General features: G+C 41.6%; 1 protein-coding gene across 5 annotated transcripts in view; it reads right to left on the bottom strand.

Moving 5' to 3' along the window:
• The window catches only part of LOC142098140 (transcription factor COE3-like), a 119,331-nt gene that overhangs the window by 15,016 nt on the left and 83,084 nt on the right, over positions 1-21,231 (bottom strand). For 3 of the 5 annotated variants that reach the window (XM_075180712.1, XM_075180972.1, XM_075180902.1), the window contains 5 exons: positions 13,482-13,563; positions 11,453-11,570; positions 7,947-8,080; positions 6,900-7,026; positions 2,610-2,698 (listed from right to left, as the gene is read on the bottom strand). In XM_075180712.1, the coding sequence (XP_075036813.1) occupies positions 2,610-2,698; positions 6,900-7,026; positions 7,947-8,080; positions 11,453-11,570; positions 13,482-13,563 (550 nt within the window). The remainder of the gene's footprint in view (positions 1-2,609; positions 2,699-6,899; positions 7,027-7,946; positions 8,081-11,452; positions 11,571-13,481; positions 13,564-21,231) is intronic. The other 2 variants (XM_075180806.1, XM_075181054.1) reach the window with 1 other exon arrangement.

The following is a 21,231-nucleotide window of genomic DNA, read 5'->3' as shown; positions in this document are numbered from 1 at the left end:
CATTGCCTAATACAAGAAAGGTAAGCCTATGTAAAAACAAAGCGACCAGCCTGTTCATGACATCTCATGGTGGCGATGACTCAACAGAAGCATTAAAATAAATCTTTTTTCTTCCAGTAAAGTATTTTTAATGCTTATATGCATTAAAAAAAATTATTGTTTTAACTAAATTTAATCTGTTTTTAAGCTTTATTTAACATTAGAGGAACTGACAACACAAATCTGGACGGTCAGTTCCGCTACATGACCACAGAGATTTGGCGGGGAGGTTGTACATAAACTCTTGGCGCTCGAGCCTAGTGTAGGCGGAACGGCCAAGTATAACTCAGCTGCCTGAACTCTATTGTTCCATAAATCCGGGCAATTAGTGATTTTCTTTTTACCTCAGTAAAATATTGTACTTATTGCCGCCATGTGATTAATTACCCCATAGTTACATAATTAGAATGGTTGAAAAGGGACAAAATTCCATCAAGGTCACCGTGTCCTTATGTGGACTCCCTGTGTTGATCCAGAAGAACGGGAGCTCCCAGTTCAGTCTTACAATGAAAATAAAAGTCTTTCTTGACCCTATGGACGTAAATTAGATACATTTCCCAGAAATGCCCCCATCCTAGAGGGAGAACCTCTTTCTACACTGATGGTGCAATGGAAATACAATCCTGAATATTGGCTTCCTTCATGCAGATAGTTGGAGCATCATATTAGGAAGTTCTTGGCTCGTCCTCCTACAAGCCGCCAATATTTCTTCATACACCAATGGGTTAATCCTGGGAGGACCACTGGAGCGATGTACGAGGAGCCAGGAGAGAGGGTTAAATGCTGGCAGAGCTCTTAGCCGGTCTCCCCTGAGCTGGAGGGCAGTGGTCCTGTCACCGTTACATGGAGCACAGAGCATTTATCATTGTTAAGGGACCTGTCTGAGCTTTGTTTTCTGTGACTCTCCATTCACTTCTCATCAGCCTGGTCTCCTGCAGATATCTCCCACCAGCTCAGACCCTTTTAACCCCCTCTGTCCTGGATGTTAACTGACGATTACAGATACTGATCTCTGTCCTCTTGAATGAGAGAGCATTGTGTGTGTGTGTGTGTGTGTGTGTGTGTGTGTGTGTATATATATATATATATATATATATATATATATACATATATTATGCTACACATTTCTCAACGCCAGCCCTCAAGTACCGCCAACACCGTTATATTTAATAATTTGAGGAATTCTGTCTTTGACACAAGGTTGAATAATTACCGACAAAGTCACATAGAGATAAATCACTTATATAAGACTAAAGTCCGCAAAACATGAGCTGTTGGGGTCCTCACAGACTGGATTACAGAAGCATTGGATAAGAACATTAAATTAGAATAGAACAGGGATAGATAGACTGTGGACAATCAAAGCACTAGAACATTCCCAGGGATAGACCGTCCTGTAGAACACTAACACACTGTACGTGGAATAAAGTTCATACAGAAGGTTGTTAGATTCGGATATGCAGTCTTCACCATGTCTATTAAGACACTATTCCATGAATGCATCAGATCATATTTGCAGACCAAGAATTGTGGAATGACCACTATGACCTTGGCTTAGGGTGGTCAAATATTTTGGGTGGAAAAAATTCTCTTAAAAACATAAAATAAGAATCAATAACCATGAATTCATAGATGAGAAGGTGTGGGAGAGCAACCATGGAGCTGTAACGAGGAAGAGGACACAAGATAGAGAACGTGGACAAGAGAGGCAAAAAAAAGTACAATCTGGGCCTACAAATCTCTATATATTCTTGGTCTGTGGAACTGTGATAAACATCTATTGTACTGATGATTATTTTAAAAATGATCAAATCAATGTAAGTGCCATTCGTAAAATCATTATGATGGCAAAAAATTGTGATGACAAGTGAGTCTTATTGGTAAGAATCCCAAATGTGCACAGTGACTAAACTCTCCTACTGAACTGTGGTGAGGAGTCTGCTGAATCAGATATCCAACTCCCCCTACAAACTCTCCTCCACCTCGGCTGAGAAAGACACACCAATGAACATAACCATTTGTGTTGTTAGCAGGTTCTGCCCTGTCACATTTTGATGAATGGCTTCAATTTGGCATCTGCTTTAGCCTGTCATTCCTGATAAAACCCCCTCATATCCGTATGGAAGCTGCTCTAGTCTGTACACATTACTGTCAGTTTACAGGTCAGCAAGTGTGAGCTTTGTGGGAGGGAAGACTACACCTGGAAGTGTACTATGAAGACAGGGATGGAGGAGAAGACAAGAATATGACGGGAGTAGGAACGGGGCGACTGTCAGGCACAAGGATTCGCTCCTGCAGGAATGAATGAAGTTGAGAAGATAGAAATTGCTGCAATGGCAGCAGACAGAGAGAGGATGTATTACTGGACATGACCAGGCATTATATGACAGTACAATACAGTATTACTGCTTTGACCATGATTTTCTTATCAGCAGATCCTAGTTTGAGCTTCTGAATCAGGGAGGCCGTATACCAGTTATATCCTCTGTAGTATACCAGTCATATCCTCTGCAGCTACAGTATTTAGGACTATGACCATACTTCTCTAGTCAGGACGAAGGTTGTCTTACCTTGGGTAATCTCTCAGGGTCTCCTGGGTGCCTGGGAACCACTTTCTGCAGTCTCTGAAACCCGTAGTCTATTGTAGGTTCATTTAAAGCTGGGAACAGAGTGGACATTGGTTAGGACAAGATTTGGGGTCATACCTCAATAATGTATGAAGCATGGCAGTCTTAGGCATGAAGAACACAGATAGACAGCACTAAGATATGAAGAACAAAGCACTTAAACATGACAAACAACAATAAAAAGAACTTAGACATGAAGAACAGATATAGACAACTATTAGACATGAGGAACAGAGGTAGACAGTGCTTAGACATGAGGAACACAGGAACATAGATTAGCAGTGTTAGACATGAGGAAATATAACTTCGACATGAGGAACAAAGGTAGACAACACTTGATGAAGAGATGAAGAGCTCAAGTAGAATATGCTTAGACATGGGATCACAGATAACATTTAGACATGAAGAAGAGGGTTTAGAGATGAGGAACGCAGGTAGACAGAGCTTAGACATGAGGAACGCAGGTAGACAGAGCTTAGACATGAGGAACGCAGGTAGACAGAGCTTAGACATGAGGAACGCAGGTAGACAGAGCTTAGACATGAGGAACGCAGGTAGACAGAGCTTAGACATGAGGAACGCAGGTAGACAGAGCTTAGAAATGAGAAACGCGGGTAGACAAAGCTTAGACATGAGAAACACAGTTAGACATGGCTTAAACATGAGGAAAACAGGTAAAAAGAACTTAGCCATTAAAAACACAGGTATTCAGCGCTTAGACAAGAGGAACAAGGAGAAAATTTTTTAGAGACGAGGAACAGAGGTAGACAATGTATAGACCTGAGCATACAGGTAGACAACACTAAGACATGATTACTCCAAAAATACCAGGAAAATGTATGTTTATCAGGTGCAAGAACATAAAAGGAGGTGACGTATTGCACAGAGCCAGTGTGGTAGAAATGTCCCCCACAGGTAAATGAGATTAAACATATGGGACATTAATGTATGCCTTCAGAGTATTTATGTGTATCCATCCAGCGACAAAGTATCTCTAAATGTAGAATTATACAAGCGTTGGTGACCATTAACTTAACACATCTCTTCTATCACCTGATTTGTTATATTTCGAGGCGCTGAGGGTTAAGCTGTAGAAATGTTGTCAAGTTGGAGTTTCTGAATCCTTGTTTCTGTTTATGAACTAAGCTATGGAGACTTCACAACTTTGGGCCTTAGGAGACAATAGCAGACCATGTTGTCTGGATTTCCTCAGTTTATTACGTTTGTGGTACAGTGAAAGGAATAGAAGTGGTTTTAGTGATCTGTCCTGTTTTCACCCCCCACACAGGGAGATGTGGAGCCGCATACTAAGGTATAGCACCGATAAGAGACACATAATTCCTGCCCCCTCCGGGTCTCTGTCATTAACCCACCAGATGCCAGAACAGACAAAGGTCTTGTCCACATACACTTGTATAGATGATTACCGCTGACTTCCTCACCTCCTCCCTCCCTCTGATACCATTAGTTTGTGATATCTTTTCCCAGCACATGATCAATAAGCCTTTTCCTTCTCAGCAATCCATGAGTAATGGTATGATGAGATCTTAGAGGGAGGAGGATAGAGGTTTATAAAGACCTCTGACCTACACTCCCAACACCACCTCCCTATATTGTCATCTCATCCCACCCCAGGATGAAGATAGATGATCTGATTTAGCCTAAACATATGTCGCTGAGCAACCACCCCCCCCCCCCCCCCCGACCTTCCCCACAACAAGCTTGGCTTCTCTCTTCTGTAATTTGTAAGACTCTGCATCTCCCCACACACTAATATGAGGAGACTTGTGAGAAAAGATGATGCACCTCTCAGCTCAGAGTCATTAACCATTCCCAGGTAGAGCAGTATACTCAGGAACTGGCTGGAGTGACATTTAGATCTCAGCACAGAGCCATTAACCCTTCCCAGGTACAGCAGTATACTCAGGAACTGGCTGGAGTGACACTTCGATCTTAGCACAGAGCCATTAACCCTTCCTAGATACAGCAGTATACTCAGGAACTGGCTGGAGTGACACTTAGATCTCAGCACAGATCGATTAACCCTTCCCACCTGCCGGGTACAGTAGTGTAATCAGGAACTGGCTGGAGTGACACTTAGATCTCAGCACAGAGCCATTAACCCTTCCCAGGGACATCAGTATACTCAGAAACTGGCTGGAGTGACACTTTGATCTCAGCACAGAGCCATTAACCTTTCCTGTCTGCCCATTGCAGCAGTGTAATCAGGTACCAGCTGGAGTGACACTTAGATCTCAGCACAGATCCATTAACCCTTCCCATCTGCTGAGTGCAGCAGTGTAATCAGGAACTGGCTGGAGTGACACTTAGGTATCAGCATATCAGTAAACAGTAAGCACAAGGACCTAACGCAGCTCATTATCCCATGTCTGAAGCAATACAATCTCAGGGATCTGATATCACCAGGTAAGAAGTGGTTGCTGAACACAAACCTCTGATATAAAGCTGGAGGCTGCACATCTTGCTGCTGTTACCCTATGACACAGTGACAGTCTTTTCAAGGAGATTTCCACTCATTATTTTGCAAATTCAACCCCCCAGTTAGTAAGATCATTTTTAAAACTTGGATTTTCCTGATTTTGCTGCCTTACTGTTGCAAAACAACATTTAAACTCAGACAAAAGCAAAGCCTCATTATTGGTGTGAGGATCTCCATGAAATGTGTTAAACCTAAATTATTTATAGATCCATATTACATTTTTTTTTTAAAAAAAACAAATACTACATTTGTATTGAATTTTGTGGCTTTTTTCCATAATTGTTATGCTTTTTCCAACTGTATTAATCCCGTGGGTCATTAGGCAGAACACGTCTAAATCTTCAGCAGCTTAGCGGCTGCGCATTGTCCAGGACAAGTACCACATGTACTAGAGATCACGTGATGGATGATCATATTCTGGCTCCAAAGAAGAGATTGCGACAAGCACCTATGTCCCTGATGGTATTACTCCAATATGTGAGGGACCCGAAATGCAATGATCTACACATTAATAAATGTTGGATGCCCAAAGATCCTTGCCTGCTGCCACGGGGTCTATCCAACACGTCTATGGCGAGATAGGAATTAGAAATAGCAGTTGCCCATGTATAATATTGTGAAAAGTCCTGTCCCCCTTAGACAACTCTTCTCCATCACTAAGTTTCCCAAAGCAATATTGAAAATTTCTACCCACATGCCAACCGACAGTTACCAATATATATTCCCTTTATCTTCTGTCACTGTTATATCCAAAGACTGCTTAAATAAATCAATCAGAAAGACTGGGGGGCTCAAAAGGACTCAGTTTCCTTTGAGTCTTGGGCACCCGATGTTGATGGGACACAAAGTAGTCACATGGGTTCTACCATAATTGAATGTCCAATGGGGATAGATATACAATCCAGGTATCCTGACCATCGGACCTCATTGCCTCGGGCCAGGTTAGAGAAGCATGTCCAAAATATTTATCCGGAATACACTCCTCTTCCCTGTCTTCTCAGTCATGGATTAATGACCATTATTTATCTTCTATCAGCTGCTCAGTAAAACATATTGTCAGAAGACAAATATTCAGTAATAATTTAAACCATATGTTGCTATAATAATAGAGCTCATGAGGATTTTTGCTCAGTTTGGGTCTAGCTGGCTACTGATCCCGGATGAGAGAACAAGAACTATTTTATGGGCTGAGACGACTGACTGTGTGAGCAGCTGTTTCTGGCCTGGTGATGGCCCCAGATTTTGGTCGGTGGTATCCAGTAATGAAGTCTTACTTGGAGTAGATTCTATGTAGGATGTTTTCCAAGCAGGACAATTAATTTCCTCTAAGCAGCTGTTTTTTTACACATTTCATAACACTCCCGGACACATTAAGTCTTCGGCTTCTAAAGGCTTTGCCATGACAGGAGGCTGAGATCTGGACCTACAATTCATAATCCTTTCAGGCTCTCCATAGACGTGATCAGAACAGACCGCATTTGCAGAGCCCCACATCACCATCACACAGACCCATCCATCAGCTTAGGGTGAGATGAATCACAAAGGCCTCCAAAGCAGCTACACTAAAAACCTTATTAAAGGATAATGTCACAAAACTAAGCGACCAAATTACAGTAATAATTGTGATGTGGGTACAGCAAGCCTAGCCGCTGTAGATGGCTTTGGACAGCATCCTGAATATGTAATGGTGCAGTAATACAGCACAGGTTGTCATATCACAGAAGCCTTCTCACCTGTGTAGACAAATCGACCTGGGGCTCCTTTACAGAAGTGCTTGGATTTGTAGGACAGCGTGACTTCCACCACGCCAGGGATGTGTCTTGGTGGTGTCTGCACTCGAATGGCATGGGGGGTAATTAACTGCGGAGAAGAGAAATTGACATTCAGATGGCACAAAAAGCTGACACTCTACTAAATGCAAATCTACCATCCAGATGGAGACAACTAAATTCTCTGAAGACCAACTGAGCACCAACAGCATATATGGAAACCAGGGTCAATGCTGCATGCAGCTGGACCTCTGCACATCCAAGGATCACTTACACTTCGTGTAAATGCAATTTGCCCAATCTACTCATGTCCTCAGCATTTATTGTTACGCATTGTCCTTAACATTGTAGGGGGTAAAATAAAACTGCCTAATTGCAGTGGGCACTGAAAGTGTCAGACAGATAGTGAGAGAGGCTGGGGAAAACTCAAGGTGAATAATGATAAATAATTTAATCTATTTTATTCATATAATCAAAGTGACAAACATAGGTCATTATATGCATAATCATAGCCTTATAGTAATCTCTGAGTCCCTTCAAAGATAAGTGCAGAACATGGCATTGGGCCCCAGGAATGTGGTGTGGGATTGCCATGCCCCGCAGTGTCCACAACCCTTGCCTTTTAGCCACAAGGACCCCATGTAATCAGTGGGCTGTCTGGCACCTATCACTGAAGCAAGATATAGGGGGTATCAGTATAGAGGGCATGTTACTGTGAGCTCCGGGTACTTGAGAAGATACAAGGGGACTATTTTTGGTGCATGAAGAAAAGATGCTGTTACCCAGAGACACCAATCCAATGTTTGCTTTCATTTGTACTAGCAGAATAACAGCTAGTGTTTGATTGGTTGCCATTGGTTACAACAACTTCTTTTGCACCATTACCTGGGTAATATCCTGTATTATATTTGGCACTTTAAGGTGCATTGAGCTACAGTTAACATGCTGCATATAAAGTGCTTGGTGAAAGCCTAAAGGACCGCTCACGGTACAAAGCTTTCTCTGACTTACCTCACTCCACACCAACATTGTGCCAAACACGACCTGTAGCCCATCAAAAAAGTGATCTCCTATTAGGATGACTGTAGCTCCTCCTGTGGTCCAGCCTTCACTCGGACTGATAGCCTTGATGCAAGGAGTGGCTGCTTCATGCAGATGTGGGAGAGAATGTCATGCAGAACGTTATACCGAGAATCAGAACGGTATAGAATAATTATACCTTACAGCCAGTATCTCAATAAAGGACAAACCTACACATCATTCAACGCACAAAACCTCAACATAACTTGTATTATACGCAGGGCTGGGATGGAAGGAAGTAAAACTCAAACAACTTGAAATTATTATTTTGATAAATTTAAGGTATGAGAGTAAGAATGGACATATACTGTAATAGAAGCAGAGAAGGTTTCTGATCAATGAAGACGAAGCTGTCTTAGGTGGAAGGATTTTTGGCAGACACTCAGTGACTCTGCTGATAACAGTTTATTGCTGTTCCATGATCACTCAAAATCATTCTTGTTGTCAGAACAAATAACTGATATAATAGTGACCACACATAGGGCCTGATTCATCAAGTCCCGTCTTCTGAGCGCAACCCGCGTTTAGTATTATACGCACTTATGTAGTCTTTGCCTCCAACAGAATTCAGCAAGGCGTGGATCTAAAGACACGTGTGCTCTTGAAATCAGGGGCAGGTCTGCTGTGCTCTACTACAGTAGATGCAGCAGGCAGCGCCCAATACCTATGTGGATTATAAATTCGCCAAAGAAAGCACAGGACAATTTTAAAAAGTCTGTTATTATTGTTACCAGATAACAATTAATGTTAAAACAGTGGGGGAAAAATAAAGTGTTTTTTTGTTATTTTTTTCTTCTTCATGAAATACAAAATACATTTATTAGAATGTTTTTAATGTCTACTGAGCATAAAATACATTTATATAGTTGCTTGTGATTGCAAACACATGTTCTAGCATTTATACCCGACTGTCATCACTACTGATCAGGACTTAGACTAGCCCTTTAGCTGGAGCAAGAGATACGCCAGAAAAACAAGTCATTTTGACATGCCCAGGACTTGATTTGGATGGGGCTGCGTGCACTTGAGTTTGGCACACCCTTACTGAACAATGACTACGACAAAACGATCCTTCCACACCCAGTTCAATCCCTGAAATCGTAAGCTGTAGTAGGTATCCATTGCTCTCACAAATGCAAGGAACAGGAGTGCGTTCATGGACGTTTCTGCTGGGTCTGCCCATGCGCATAGTGATTTTGCGTATAAGACGCTCAAAATAGGCAGATACGTAGCTTGATGAATCAGCTATGTACGGTTGTATAGTATATACATATGCTTCACAGGGTTTTGGGGTTGTCATGATGGAATAGCTGTGCTTCTCAAATGTGTTCACGGGGCTGCAATTGTTTTTACACTTAATATGCCTGCTATTTCTCAGCTGCATCTAGTTGTATTACTGTTTCCTCTTCACCATTGTTGACTCAAACAATTTCACAAGTAATTCCTTAAAATAGGTTATTTAATGTAATTTATTTTTATGAGGCTTTGTAACCAGAAACTGCAAACACTGATTGCTTTGCATAGTGCACAACTGACAAATGTTTGTCTCCTATTACACTGTGCTAATATTAAATAAGTTGGATGAGGATGAGTATAAGTCTTCTTACGTGTGCTTCATTATCACTTGCACTAGCATTGCTTCTTCTTTTCTACAAGATACTTATTGGTGTGGGAACACTTTGTTCCTTTTGCCTGTGCCAGATGTAGCCTTATGGCTTGGTAATAGATATTTATACTAATTTTTCCATCTTTGAGTATGGGATAAGAATAAATGTTCATCTACATAGTTCCTCTGAGGATGACAATAGCATCATAGAATTACTGTCTCATCCTTATGATCCTCATCCCCAACTGTTATGAACTGGCCCTGCATTGTAATTTCAGATGTACTTTGTTTTCACCACTACTGAGACCTGACATATTGTCCTAAAATATCGCAAAGGTATGACTGAATAAAGACAGAAATGTGTCATGATTTGATAAAAGGGATGATAGAGACTCACAAGTTTCAATATCTTCTTAAATGACAACATGGACAGCCAGTCTAACACATAAATACATAGACACACTTTCTTCAGAGGCCAGAGGATGTAGAGGTCAGAGGTCATACTATGGACACTTATATACAGATACACCTTCTGTAGAGGTCAGATGATATACTATGGACACTTATATGCAGACACACCTTCTGCGGAGGTTAGAGGTCATACTATGGACACTTATATGCAGACACACCTTCTGCGGAGGTTAGAGGTCATACTATGGACACTTATATACAGACACACCTTCTGTAGAGGTCAGATGATATACTATGGACACTTATATACAAACACACCTTCTGTAGAGGTTAGAGATCATACTATGGACACTTATATACAAACACACCTTCTGTAGAGGTTAGAGGTCATACTATGGACACTTATATGCAGACACACCTTCTGCGGAGGTTAGAGGTCATACTATGGACACTTATATACAGACACACCTTCTGTGGAGGTCAGATGACATACTATGGACACTTATATGCAGACACACCTTCTGCGGAGGTTAGAGGTCATACTATGGACACTTATATACAGATACACCTTCTGTAGAGGTCAGATGATATACTATGGACACTTATAGACAGACAGACAGACCTGTAGAGGTTAGAGGTCATACTATGGACACCTTATATACAGACACACCTTCTGTGGAGGTCAGAGGTCATACTATGGACACTTATATACAAACACACCTTCTGTGGAGGTCAGAGGTCATACTATGGACACTTATATACAGACACACCTTCTGTAGAGGTCAGAGGTCATACTATGGACACTTATAAACAGACACACCTTCTGTGGAGGTCAGAGGACATACTATGGACACTTATATACAGACACACCTTCTGTAGAGGTCAGATGACATACTATGGACACTTATATACAGACACACCTTCTGTGGAGGTCAGAGGACATACTATGGACACTTATATACAGACACACCTTCTGTGGAGGTCAGAGGTCATACTATGGACACTTATATGCAGACACACCTTCTGTAGAGGTCAGAGGTCATACTATGGACACTTATATGCAGACACACCTTCTGTGGAGGTCAGAGGTCATACTATGGACACTTATATACAGACACACCTTCTGCGAAGGTTAGAGGTCATACTATGGACACTTATATGCAGACACACCTTCTGTGGAGGTCAGAGGTCATACTATGGACACTTATATGCAGACACACCTTCTGTGGAGGTCAGAGGTCATACTATGGACACTTATATACAGACACACTTTCTGTGGAGGTTAGAGGTCATACTATGGACACTTATATACAGACACACCTTCTGTAGAGGTTAGAGATCATACTATGGACACTTATATACAGACACACCTTCTGTGGAGGTCAGAGGACATACTATGGACACTTATATGCAGACATACCTTCTGTAGGGTCCAGTCTTCGAGCACGACGTCCATGTTTGGAGTTATTATGAACAAACATATTATCAGACACAGCGAGCACATGACCGTCCACATTGACAGTTGTGGAAACTACTACCTGTGACAATGCAATAACAGAAGTTAATATAATACACAGTAGCAACAAAAGCCTAAGAAGGTGCATATTTAATAAATAAACAGGGTTTTATAATTATCAATGTCTATTGTAGTAGTATATGTAATGAGAATCATAATACCTGTATGTACACTGCTAATTATACCTGTATGTACAGTGCTGAGTATACCTCAATGTACAGTTCTGAATATACCTCTATGTACAGTAGTGAGCATACCATGATGTATAGGATTGGATAATAGGATAATTGGTAAACCAAATTAATTAATATTGTTTTACCGTGCGATTGCAGTTAGTACACATCATGTTATGACACAATCGCATGGATTAATAACACACACATTTACATTCACACTTACGCTTGTAAATAGTACACATTTATTAAGGTTCCAATCCCCATTTATTTATCAGAAAAATGTATTAGAGATTATTTATACATAAATGATAATATATTATCTGTAATATATAATATAATATATTATCGGACTCCCGGGAGAGTAGGCAAGTATCCCATATACTGCAATTTACTCACCAAAATAATGCGATTTGCAGTGAATCGCATAATTTTTGTCACGGGGGTGGGGCCAAAATACTGTGATTGATCACGCCCCACCCCCTCCCACCCTCCATCCATGCCCCCTGCCCGGGATCTCCCAGAATTCACTATTCAAAGGTTGGCAAGTATGATGTACACTCCTGAGTGTACCTGTATGTACAGAGCTAAGTATACATGAATGTTGCAGAATCACATATGTACACACAAGGCTGCGTGTACCTATATGCACAGAAAAGGTGAAACTTAGTGTGTGATAGGAGCAGGCAGGATGTGTTTCCTACATTAAGGAATGTAAATGAAGTGGGATGCTAATCACGTTAGAATGTCATAATTATCAGCTCTTTAAGGAGCCCCCTAATGAGCAAACGAGCCCCGCTGTGAGAAAATAGCTGAAGCTCCTCGTTAGATCCATCACACAGAACCTGGGGACTTAACCCCAAGAGCACTGCTCAGCAGCAATAGCACTTCACCTACAACAATACGCCTGCTATGTGTGCTCTTGTGAGGTCCTTGGTACATAGTTTTATTATTTTACTGTTCAGTGGAACAAGAGATGACCAAACACATAATACAGACCAGGTCCTAGTGTCAGAATGTATCTCCTTATAGTTTACAGACATCTCCACACTCTGTAATAAGCCATGTAAAGTGAGAGTCTCCACAGTAAGAGGGGGTGCAGATTCTATGGGACCCACAGATTGGCCCCATGTTTGATTTTTCTATCCTTGGGGCCCACAAATGTCTAATTATACTCTTGCATGTACCGTTCAGAGCAGAGCCTTATTAATACCCCACGGTGCCTTAGACCCAAAACTGGTTTGAGCCCCTTCTCCAATTACATTTCTAAAAACCCCACACCCATAAAAAGAGGTTAGAGTAATCCCGCTGGGCCCTAATTCACGGTGCAGGTATTAAGCCCACAATATTCTCCATCCCAAGTTTTTTTCCTATAAATCTTAAATGCATTCATCTCCTTACCATAAATACCATATGATAATGTGATATCACCAAGCAGAACAAGATTGTAAACATTTATCAAAAGCTTTTCATGTAGGAACGGAATAAAAAGTGTATTCCCTGGTCTGAACGTAAACAAAGCTCCCCAATTATCCATGAAGACAGGAGGCCTCATGTCATTCTCTGACTCTACATAAATATGGAACTACAAAGTTTTATTATGGATCATCTCATAGGCCTAATGTCCATTCACTTGACCCTGCTCTTGTATAAATGTGTAAATTCCATTCAGGATCTACCTGAATATGGTGGAACAGACCACAAACAGAATGGCTGACCTCCCATCATGCATGTACCTGGCAGATTGTCTGTCAGCTCACCTGAAACCTCCTCATGTCCCGCGGGTTCCCTGCATTCTTCAAGCAGTTTTGGTTGCATTTCAAAAAGAACTTTAAAAAAAACCTACAGGAAAAAATGTGGACAGGTGAGAGAAGCCGCTGACGATTTCTTATTACTTCTACAACTCAAAATACATACAATGGTTATACACGTACAAGTATGACCTGTGAAAATGTTGGTGTCCAGAAGTTGATGCTATCATAGACATTGTGGGAGAAATCACCCTAAAGATGTAGTTTTGCCGTTCTCCCATGTTCCTCTACCCAACATATTCTACATTACCTCTACTGGCAAAAACAGATCGCTGACAAAAACCAGAAAAAGAAAATAAAAGAAAAAGGAACTGCACTGTTGCCATATGCATGTACACAGATTGCAAGATGGTAAATCTGTGTATGGTGGAGCCATGTGGTGGATGTCACCTTATCATTCTATCACACAGTGGCTAGGATTGCTCTTTCTGCAAACATTATAACTCACAATCGGAGCCCTTTCTACCATTTGTCTCATGTCTACACTGTCTCCGTCATTCTGTTACTATGTGCGGTTGTTGTTTGAATGATTTATTATACTGACTGTCATCAGCCTTATAAAAAATGATGATGCTAACTGCCTGTGCCCAACATATTACACCAGCATATTAAAACTGACTGTTCTTGTGCCTGCACTAGTGACCCAACCTCCTCACTAGGTACAGGAACTACTGTACTAGTGACCCAACCTTCTCACTAGGTACTAAAACTACTGCACTAGTGACCCAACCTCCTCACTAGGTACTAAAACTACTGTACTAGTAACATAACCTCCTCACTAGGTACTAAAACTACTGTACTAGTGACCCAACCTCCTCACTAGGTACTAAAACTACTGCACTAGTGACCCAACCTCCTCACTAGGTACAGGAACTACTGTACTAGTAACCCAACCTCCTCACTAGGTACTAAAACTACTGCACTAGTGACCCAACCTCCTCACTAGGTACAGGAACTACTGTACTAGTGACCCAACCTCTTAACTAGGTACTAAAACTACTGCACTAGTGACCCAACCTCCTCACTAGGTACAGGAACTACTGTACTAGTGACCCAACCTCCTCACTAGGTACAGGAACTACTGTACTAGTGACCCAACCTCCTCACTAGGTGCAGGAACTACTGTACTAGTGACCCAACCTCCTCACTAGGTACAGGAACTACTGTACTAGTGACCCAACCTCCTCACTAGGTGCAGGAACTACTGTAGTAGTGACCCAAGCTCCTCACTAAGTACAGGAACTACTGTACTAGTGACCCAACCTCCTCACTAGGTACTAAAACTACTGTACTAGTGACCCAACCTCCTCACTAGGTGCAGGAACTACTGTACTAGTAACCCAACCTCCTCACTAGGTACTAAAACTACTGCACTAGTGACCCAACCTCCTCACTAGGTACAGGAACTACTGTACTAGTGACCCAACCTCCTCACTAGGTGCAGGAACTACTGTAGTAGTGACCCAAGCTCCTCACTAAGTACAGGAACTACTGTACTAGTGACCCAACCTCCTCACTAGGTGCAGGAACTACTGTACTAGTAACCCAACCTCCTCACTAGGTACAGGAACTACTGTACTAGTGACCCAACCTCCTTACTAGGTACTAAAACTACTGCACTAGTGACCCAACCTCCTCACTAGGTGCAGGAACTACTGCACTAGTGACCCAACCTCCTCACTAGGTGCAGGAACTACTGTACTAGTGACCCAACCTCCTCACTAGGTGCAGGAACTACTGTAGTAGTGACCCAAGCTCCTCACTAAGTGCAGGAACTACTGTACTAGTGACCCAACCTCCTCACTAGGTGCAGGAACTACTGTACTAGTGACCAAACCTCCTCAGTAGGTACTTTAACGCCTGCACTAGTGACCAAACCTCCTCAGTAGGTATTGGAATTACTCTAGTAGTGACTCAACCTTCTCACTAGGTTTTGGATCACCAGCACTAGTGTCTCAACCTCCTCACTAGGCACTAGATTGTCAGAACTAATGTCACAACCTATTCACTGTGCTTTCGGGGAAAAACAACTATTGTTTTTTTAGGAGATTGAGAAGATGGTGGTCCTAAATAAAGAAAAGCTATAGGGCTAATACTTTCAGCTATACAATAAAGAGATTAATTTAGAAAAGCATAACTACAGATATTTTATATGGATTTTGTATATAAAACCAGATAACACATCTAAGTATGTGCTCTTGCTTTCATAAATGAAGATATATACTATCCCTTTAACCAAAATCACATGTGTTCCGCTTTACAGGAAATGGCTGTAGCACTTACAGTCCAGCCACATGAAAGAACAATATTATGAATAATTAACTATATCTTTCTCATGTACTAAGCACATCTCAGTGTTCTCCTTATCTGCCAACATCTGTAACTGGATGTATATACAGTACATTTACAATATCAATGTCCATTAATTTATATGTGTCTGGAGGATCATTTTGGTCCAAAAGCAAAAGAAGAGAACATTCAGTGCCCAGAGATGGATGGAGAGTCTATCATTTCACATGTCCAGTGACACTTAGTCATTGTCTCAAACTTTATTGCTTTTAGGGACAATATTTATTTATAAACTCAATATGAGGTCAAGCTCAGACGGCAAATGATGGACTCTATATTTAGAATGCCATACCAGATTTAGGCAGGAACGTTCGGGGAGCTCTCCCGTCCTCCGAGCAGTCGGGACGTTTGTTGGGAGGTATGCTGGTTCACCACCTCTCTACATCGGAGGAGATCATGTGACAGCAGCAATGGGGAAATGTCTCCAGGGGAGCAGAGAGGTGTTGTGGGCGGCCTACCACTTCAGAAGGAGCAGACACACAGCCCCTGAGTGACGTGGCCATAACCATTATAACTCAACCTGACTCCCATGTATATAAAGCTAACACCAGCAGACAAGATGACACAGAATGGAGATTGAAGAGGAAAGGTGGTGACCAGACAGTTCTAAGACAGCAGAGCATTTTTCGTTACCCATATCAACCAAACTAATAAGAATTATACCACAGGAGGCCCGGCCAGTGCCATATCTTCTAAGGCTACGCTCCGAAGCACTATGTTGTTTGTTCAAATATATTTGTTTGGACTTAAAAGGTTTAGTGGAAGCCAATTGTTAGGACGTATGACCTATCATTTTTGTTCCACCCACAATAAAAACCATATCACAGGAAATTGACACTCATGTCTATTTATAGACTATATAATACCAAACACCATTGCAAAAGTTAAGAAGCAAAAGTTAAACATGAAGATTGTATCACTAGAACGTTACAGCTCTACCAATTGGCCTCTTCGCCCCCAAAATTGTGCTGCAACTTTGCTCATCTATACTCTGCTGCTTGACCATAAGCTATTTCTGGTGCCTAATATTGCAATAGAGGACCGATGAATAATGACCCTACCGAGTCTGGGTGCCTCTTCCTGGCCAACCTGGTGTAGGACCATGGAAATCACCCAAGATTCTACTAGAACATTACTGGTGGTGATCACTCCTGGTTCTCTTAGTGTGGTAAGGATTTGGGGGTCAATAAAATAAGGCTGGCCATGAGTATGGGGGCTAATATAGTCCAGGGAGTAAATGTTTCAACCTGAGAGTTTTCCAGCGGGTTTGAAAAACCAATCAGATTCTAGCTATCATTTATTTAGTAGAAGACAAAATTGTAAAGGTGAACAGATCATTTACATTAAATTGCCAGAATGATTATGTTCAGGTGTTTCTGGAATATGGTTGTATTGGTTGAAGAGACTCGTGAGATTCCCTGGTTGCTTAGGTAAGGGTGTCCTAAGTGCTTATTGCCAAAATTTTAGTTGAGTTTGACATTGAAAACTTATCCTATAGGTTTTGCAACTATTTAACAGTCTTTTCCTACAAAGAACACACAAAGGGTTATGTATGTGAGAGCAGACCAACGTTTGTGTGATACAAGGAGATCACAGAGGATGGTTCAGACGCAGGAAGGAAAAAATCACAGAGCGGCAGAGAGACAGAGACAAGAGCCAGACAGATCCATTCCCAACGGCTTACAAGAGTCATGAAATATTTATAGTGTGGGGACGACACAGCCTGGATTGGGCATCGCTGTGTGAATTATACATGGGCTGCTGCGTAGCCTGAAGGAGACACACACGGGCACCCCAGCACGCTGACATATGGCGACACATAAAAACATACTATAGAGCCATACACATATTTATACATACTTGCAGAACTGTGTGCCAATGTTGATACACAAACAATGCAACCTATATTCCCACCTGTGTGCCCATATGTCCCTGCACAATGCCAGCCAGCTGGAAACAGACGGGAAACAAATAACAGAATGGTTGTATATTATCTTACAAAACAATGATGCAAAGGATATCAGTTACACAAGTGGGCTTGTAAACACTCAACAACTGGTACCAGTGAGGCTGCGAGGGCACTGACGGTGCCAATGCCAACCTCAGTCATCCTGGAGAGCCCTGAAAAATCTTCAGACAGAAACGGTGGGTTCTGGCATAACTGTCAGCGATTTACCTAATTCTCAACGCAACAAGTGACAACACGGTTGTTTGCTTTTAGAGGACACAAGGATCTTATAAAGGTTATATAATATAATCATGTAAAGGTCACTAAGGGTCAATTATGAATGAGCAAATTGGTAATACATAGTGCATGTATACAGTACTTTTCTCCTAAAAATGTCTATTTGTTTTTCACTTGCATTTTGTTGGCTTCAAGGTCACATTAAAGATGGGAAAAAGTCTGAATTTATGTATCTTGATATGAGGCTATAGATCACCAGCTCCTGCAATATCAATAAGTGTCTGGACTTTTTATATCTACAACATTCACATTTCACATTTGGAAGCTCCCCTCAGAGACTCTCTCTGTGCAGATCCGGTTTAAGAACCCATGGGCCCTGTGGCTGGATCACGTAGAGATCATTTATTGTAGAAATTTATTTCAATTAGTGGTGCAGGCGCCAATTTATATCATTGCAAATATACTTTTTTTTTTTACATTGTGTTTGGTATGGAAATGTATTGATTTCAGAGACAGTATGTCATGTTTGGCTTTTGTAACTTTTCAATAGGATATCCCAAGTATATAAGTTGAGGGGATGTGTTTTTGAATCTTTCTGGAGACAGGTAATCTCATGTTATTTAGACCTTTTCAATGCTGAATGACAAACATGTCTGTTGAGCCTGAAAGCACAGAGAGGGTAATTAGACTGGCTGGTAGACCTATAAGTGTGTAAGACTCAGGATGCAAGTGATCACAGATTAATGTGAATTTTGCAAATTAAATTGCATTTAAAGCAAGATTAGAGAAATGTTATATCCTGATGTAAACATTCAATATAAAACCTCAGACATAGTGGTGCTGCTAGCAGCAATGTAAAAAGATGTTAAACCCCTGTAGGCTGAGTTATGTGCCGGCTGCATAAAGCACCTGGATTGGTTAGAGGGGCAGGAGGCTGGATTACCTCCTGCCAGGGCATATGCATAAATCTGTATAAAAAGTGCACTGTATGACCATGTAATGTATCATTATTATACCATCTGTAACTTCTGGAAAGAACACTAGTGCCACAAACTGTCTATATTAGGACTACTTGAGCAAATAAAACATCACTGCTTCAAGATCCTGCTTTGACAACTACTTCCCTGCTGTAATTCCTGTGACCTGCAGATTAGACCAAATCTAATCCTTTATCTGGCTGTTCTGAGGTTGAGACCCAGCGTCTAATAACAACGCTCTGCCTGCTAGCTACAGCTCTGGCCAGTGTGATAGGTCAGGGGGAACCATTCACAGCACCCTGATCTTAAGGAAGTGGTCAGGGGTACCAGCCCAGGTGTACCAGCAAGGGGGTACACTAGTAGCGAGAGTTACCCAGAAGGATGCAGCCCTAGGTGCCGGTGAAGGAGCCTAGTGGTGTCAGCAACAAAAGTCCCTCCTACTGAGGTTTGAGGATGCATTAGGGATAAAGAAAAGGGGACAGTGGCAAGGCAAGCCCAGTCGGTCCCCAGCAACACACAGACAGGGTGGCATAGGAGGTCTATCCTGTCACAGGCCCTAGGCAAGATACGTGTTTGGGGCCCCTTTCCTCTGATCCATCCATACTGATTTTTACTTGCCTCAAGCACTGTGATGTGACTGAGATGGAGATAACAGAAGAAGTATTACAGAGGTACTTGTACAAAGTACTTGTTATACTCTTGTGTCGCCATCTGCATTGTATTTTCATACTGGAATTCTGCTGAATTTTTAGTCTGTGAATAGACCTAGAATAGGCTGGTACAACCTGTAGCTCTCCAGGTGTTGGGAAACTTTTGGCTGGAAAAGCATGCTGGAACTTGTAGTTTTACAACACCCAGAGAGCCACAGGTTATCCATTCTGCTGTGTGGTTTGTCAATCATCTCCAACCAGCAGTAACCGAGGACTGATCCCTGAGTTCTCCCCTGGTTACTGGTCTGCCTTCTGAGCTCACACCACTCACTACATCCCTCTGTCTCCTGTAGATAGTGAAACTTTTATCCTTTCAAGATCCATTTCATATCCATGTATGGATTGATGGACTGTGGCGTCCAGTGAAAAAAGCCTCGCTGTACCCCTGATCCGCCCTGATCTACGACTTCATATGACAAATCCACGATTCCATTAGTGACGTGAGACTCACAGGACTGTAGCTATCAGATTCTTTTCTACAGCTTTTTTGGGCATTGCCCCTGTCAGTGACGTTTGGTTTAAAAATTTGGTAATGGTGCTGCAGGCTCCACCCTATGGTCTAATTATCAAACGACGACTCTACCGCCAGTAAAAAATGGATGTTTATATATTAAAGGAGCTAATGCTTTGATTTTGCAAAGGGGGCACCTCAATGCCTGTTCTTCTGTATTCTTCAGAATACAGTTATTATAATACTGTGGGATGTACATAATCTGGGCACATTCACTTATTTACTCTTCTTTTTGTGAGACTAAGTAATGTTCTTCTGTAGTATAATAATGTGTGTACAGTACAGCAGTTCCCTCCCTTCCAGTGTGGGGGATCCTGATTGATTCCAACAGCGAATAAAGTGCAAAAATATTTATTTAGTCTTCAATTTCTTCGTCTCCTTCAACATATCTCCCTCTTTAGTTTTCAGCCTCACTATCCCCCCTGGAAAGCACAATTTCAATATCACTTTTATGCTCAGAAAGAACAGATAATTATATAAAAGGACAGTCTGCAAGCCACAGATTTCTTACTGGCTTGGATGGCTCTGCCATAGATAAGAGACAAGAGGAAGGAACAAGAGGCATTAGTGACATTTTTACACAATATTGTAATTAGCAGATACATATATCCTATATATTAATATACATGCCAATGACACTTGGGTAAAGGAAACAAGATTGCAGCGAACCCAGAATTGCCGGCATCAGGTGATGACTTTTGAGCCAAGACTCTGAGCAACGCAACGAATCAAACTCCCTGCGACTTTTTCACCTACTTAGGCAGCAGCCGTGCATATGGTCTGCCAGTTAAAAATAAAGACAATACGCATAAATTAGCATACATAATGCACCAATCTCCCCATTTAATATGCAAATTCCCTGAAACATTGCAGAACACCTTCTGTTCAGAGTGAATAAATTTGAATTTGCAATTAGAATAATCTTGTATAATTAATGAAAAGCGTCAATTTTGGCTCATAAGTAATT

The sequence above is a fragment of the Mixophyes fleayi genome, chromosome 1 (assembly GCF_038048845.1).
Source record: "Mixophyes fleayi isolate aMixFle1 chromosome 1, aMixFle1.hap1, whole genome shotgun sequence".
Lineage (NCBI taxonomy): Eukaryota > Metazoa > Chordata > Amphibia > Anura > Limnodynastidae > Mixophyes > Mixophyes fleayi.
The sequence above is the reverse complement of the archived record's forward strand: the minus strand, read 5'-3'. Positions and strand labels throughout refer to the sequence as shown.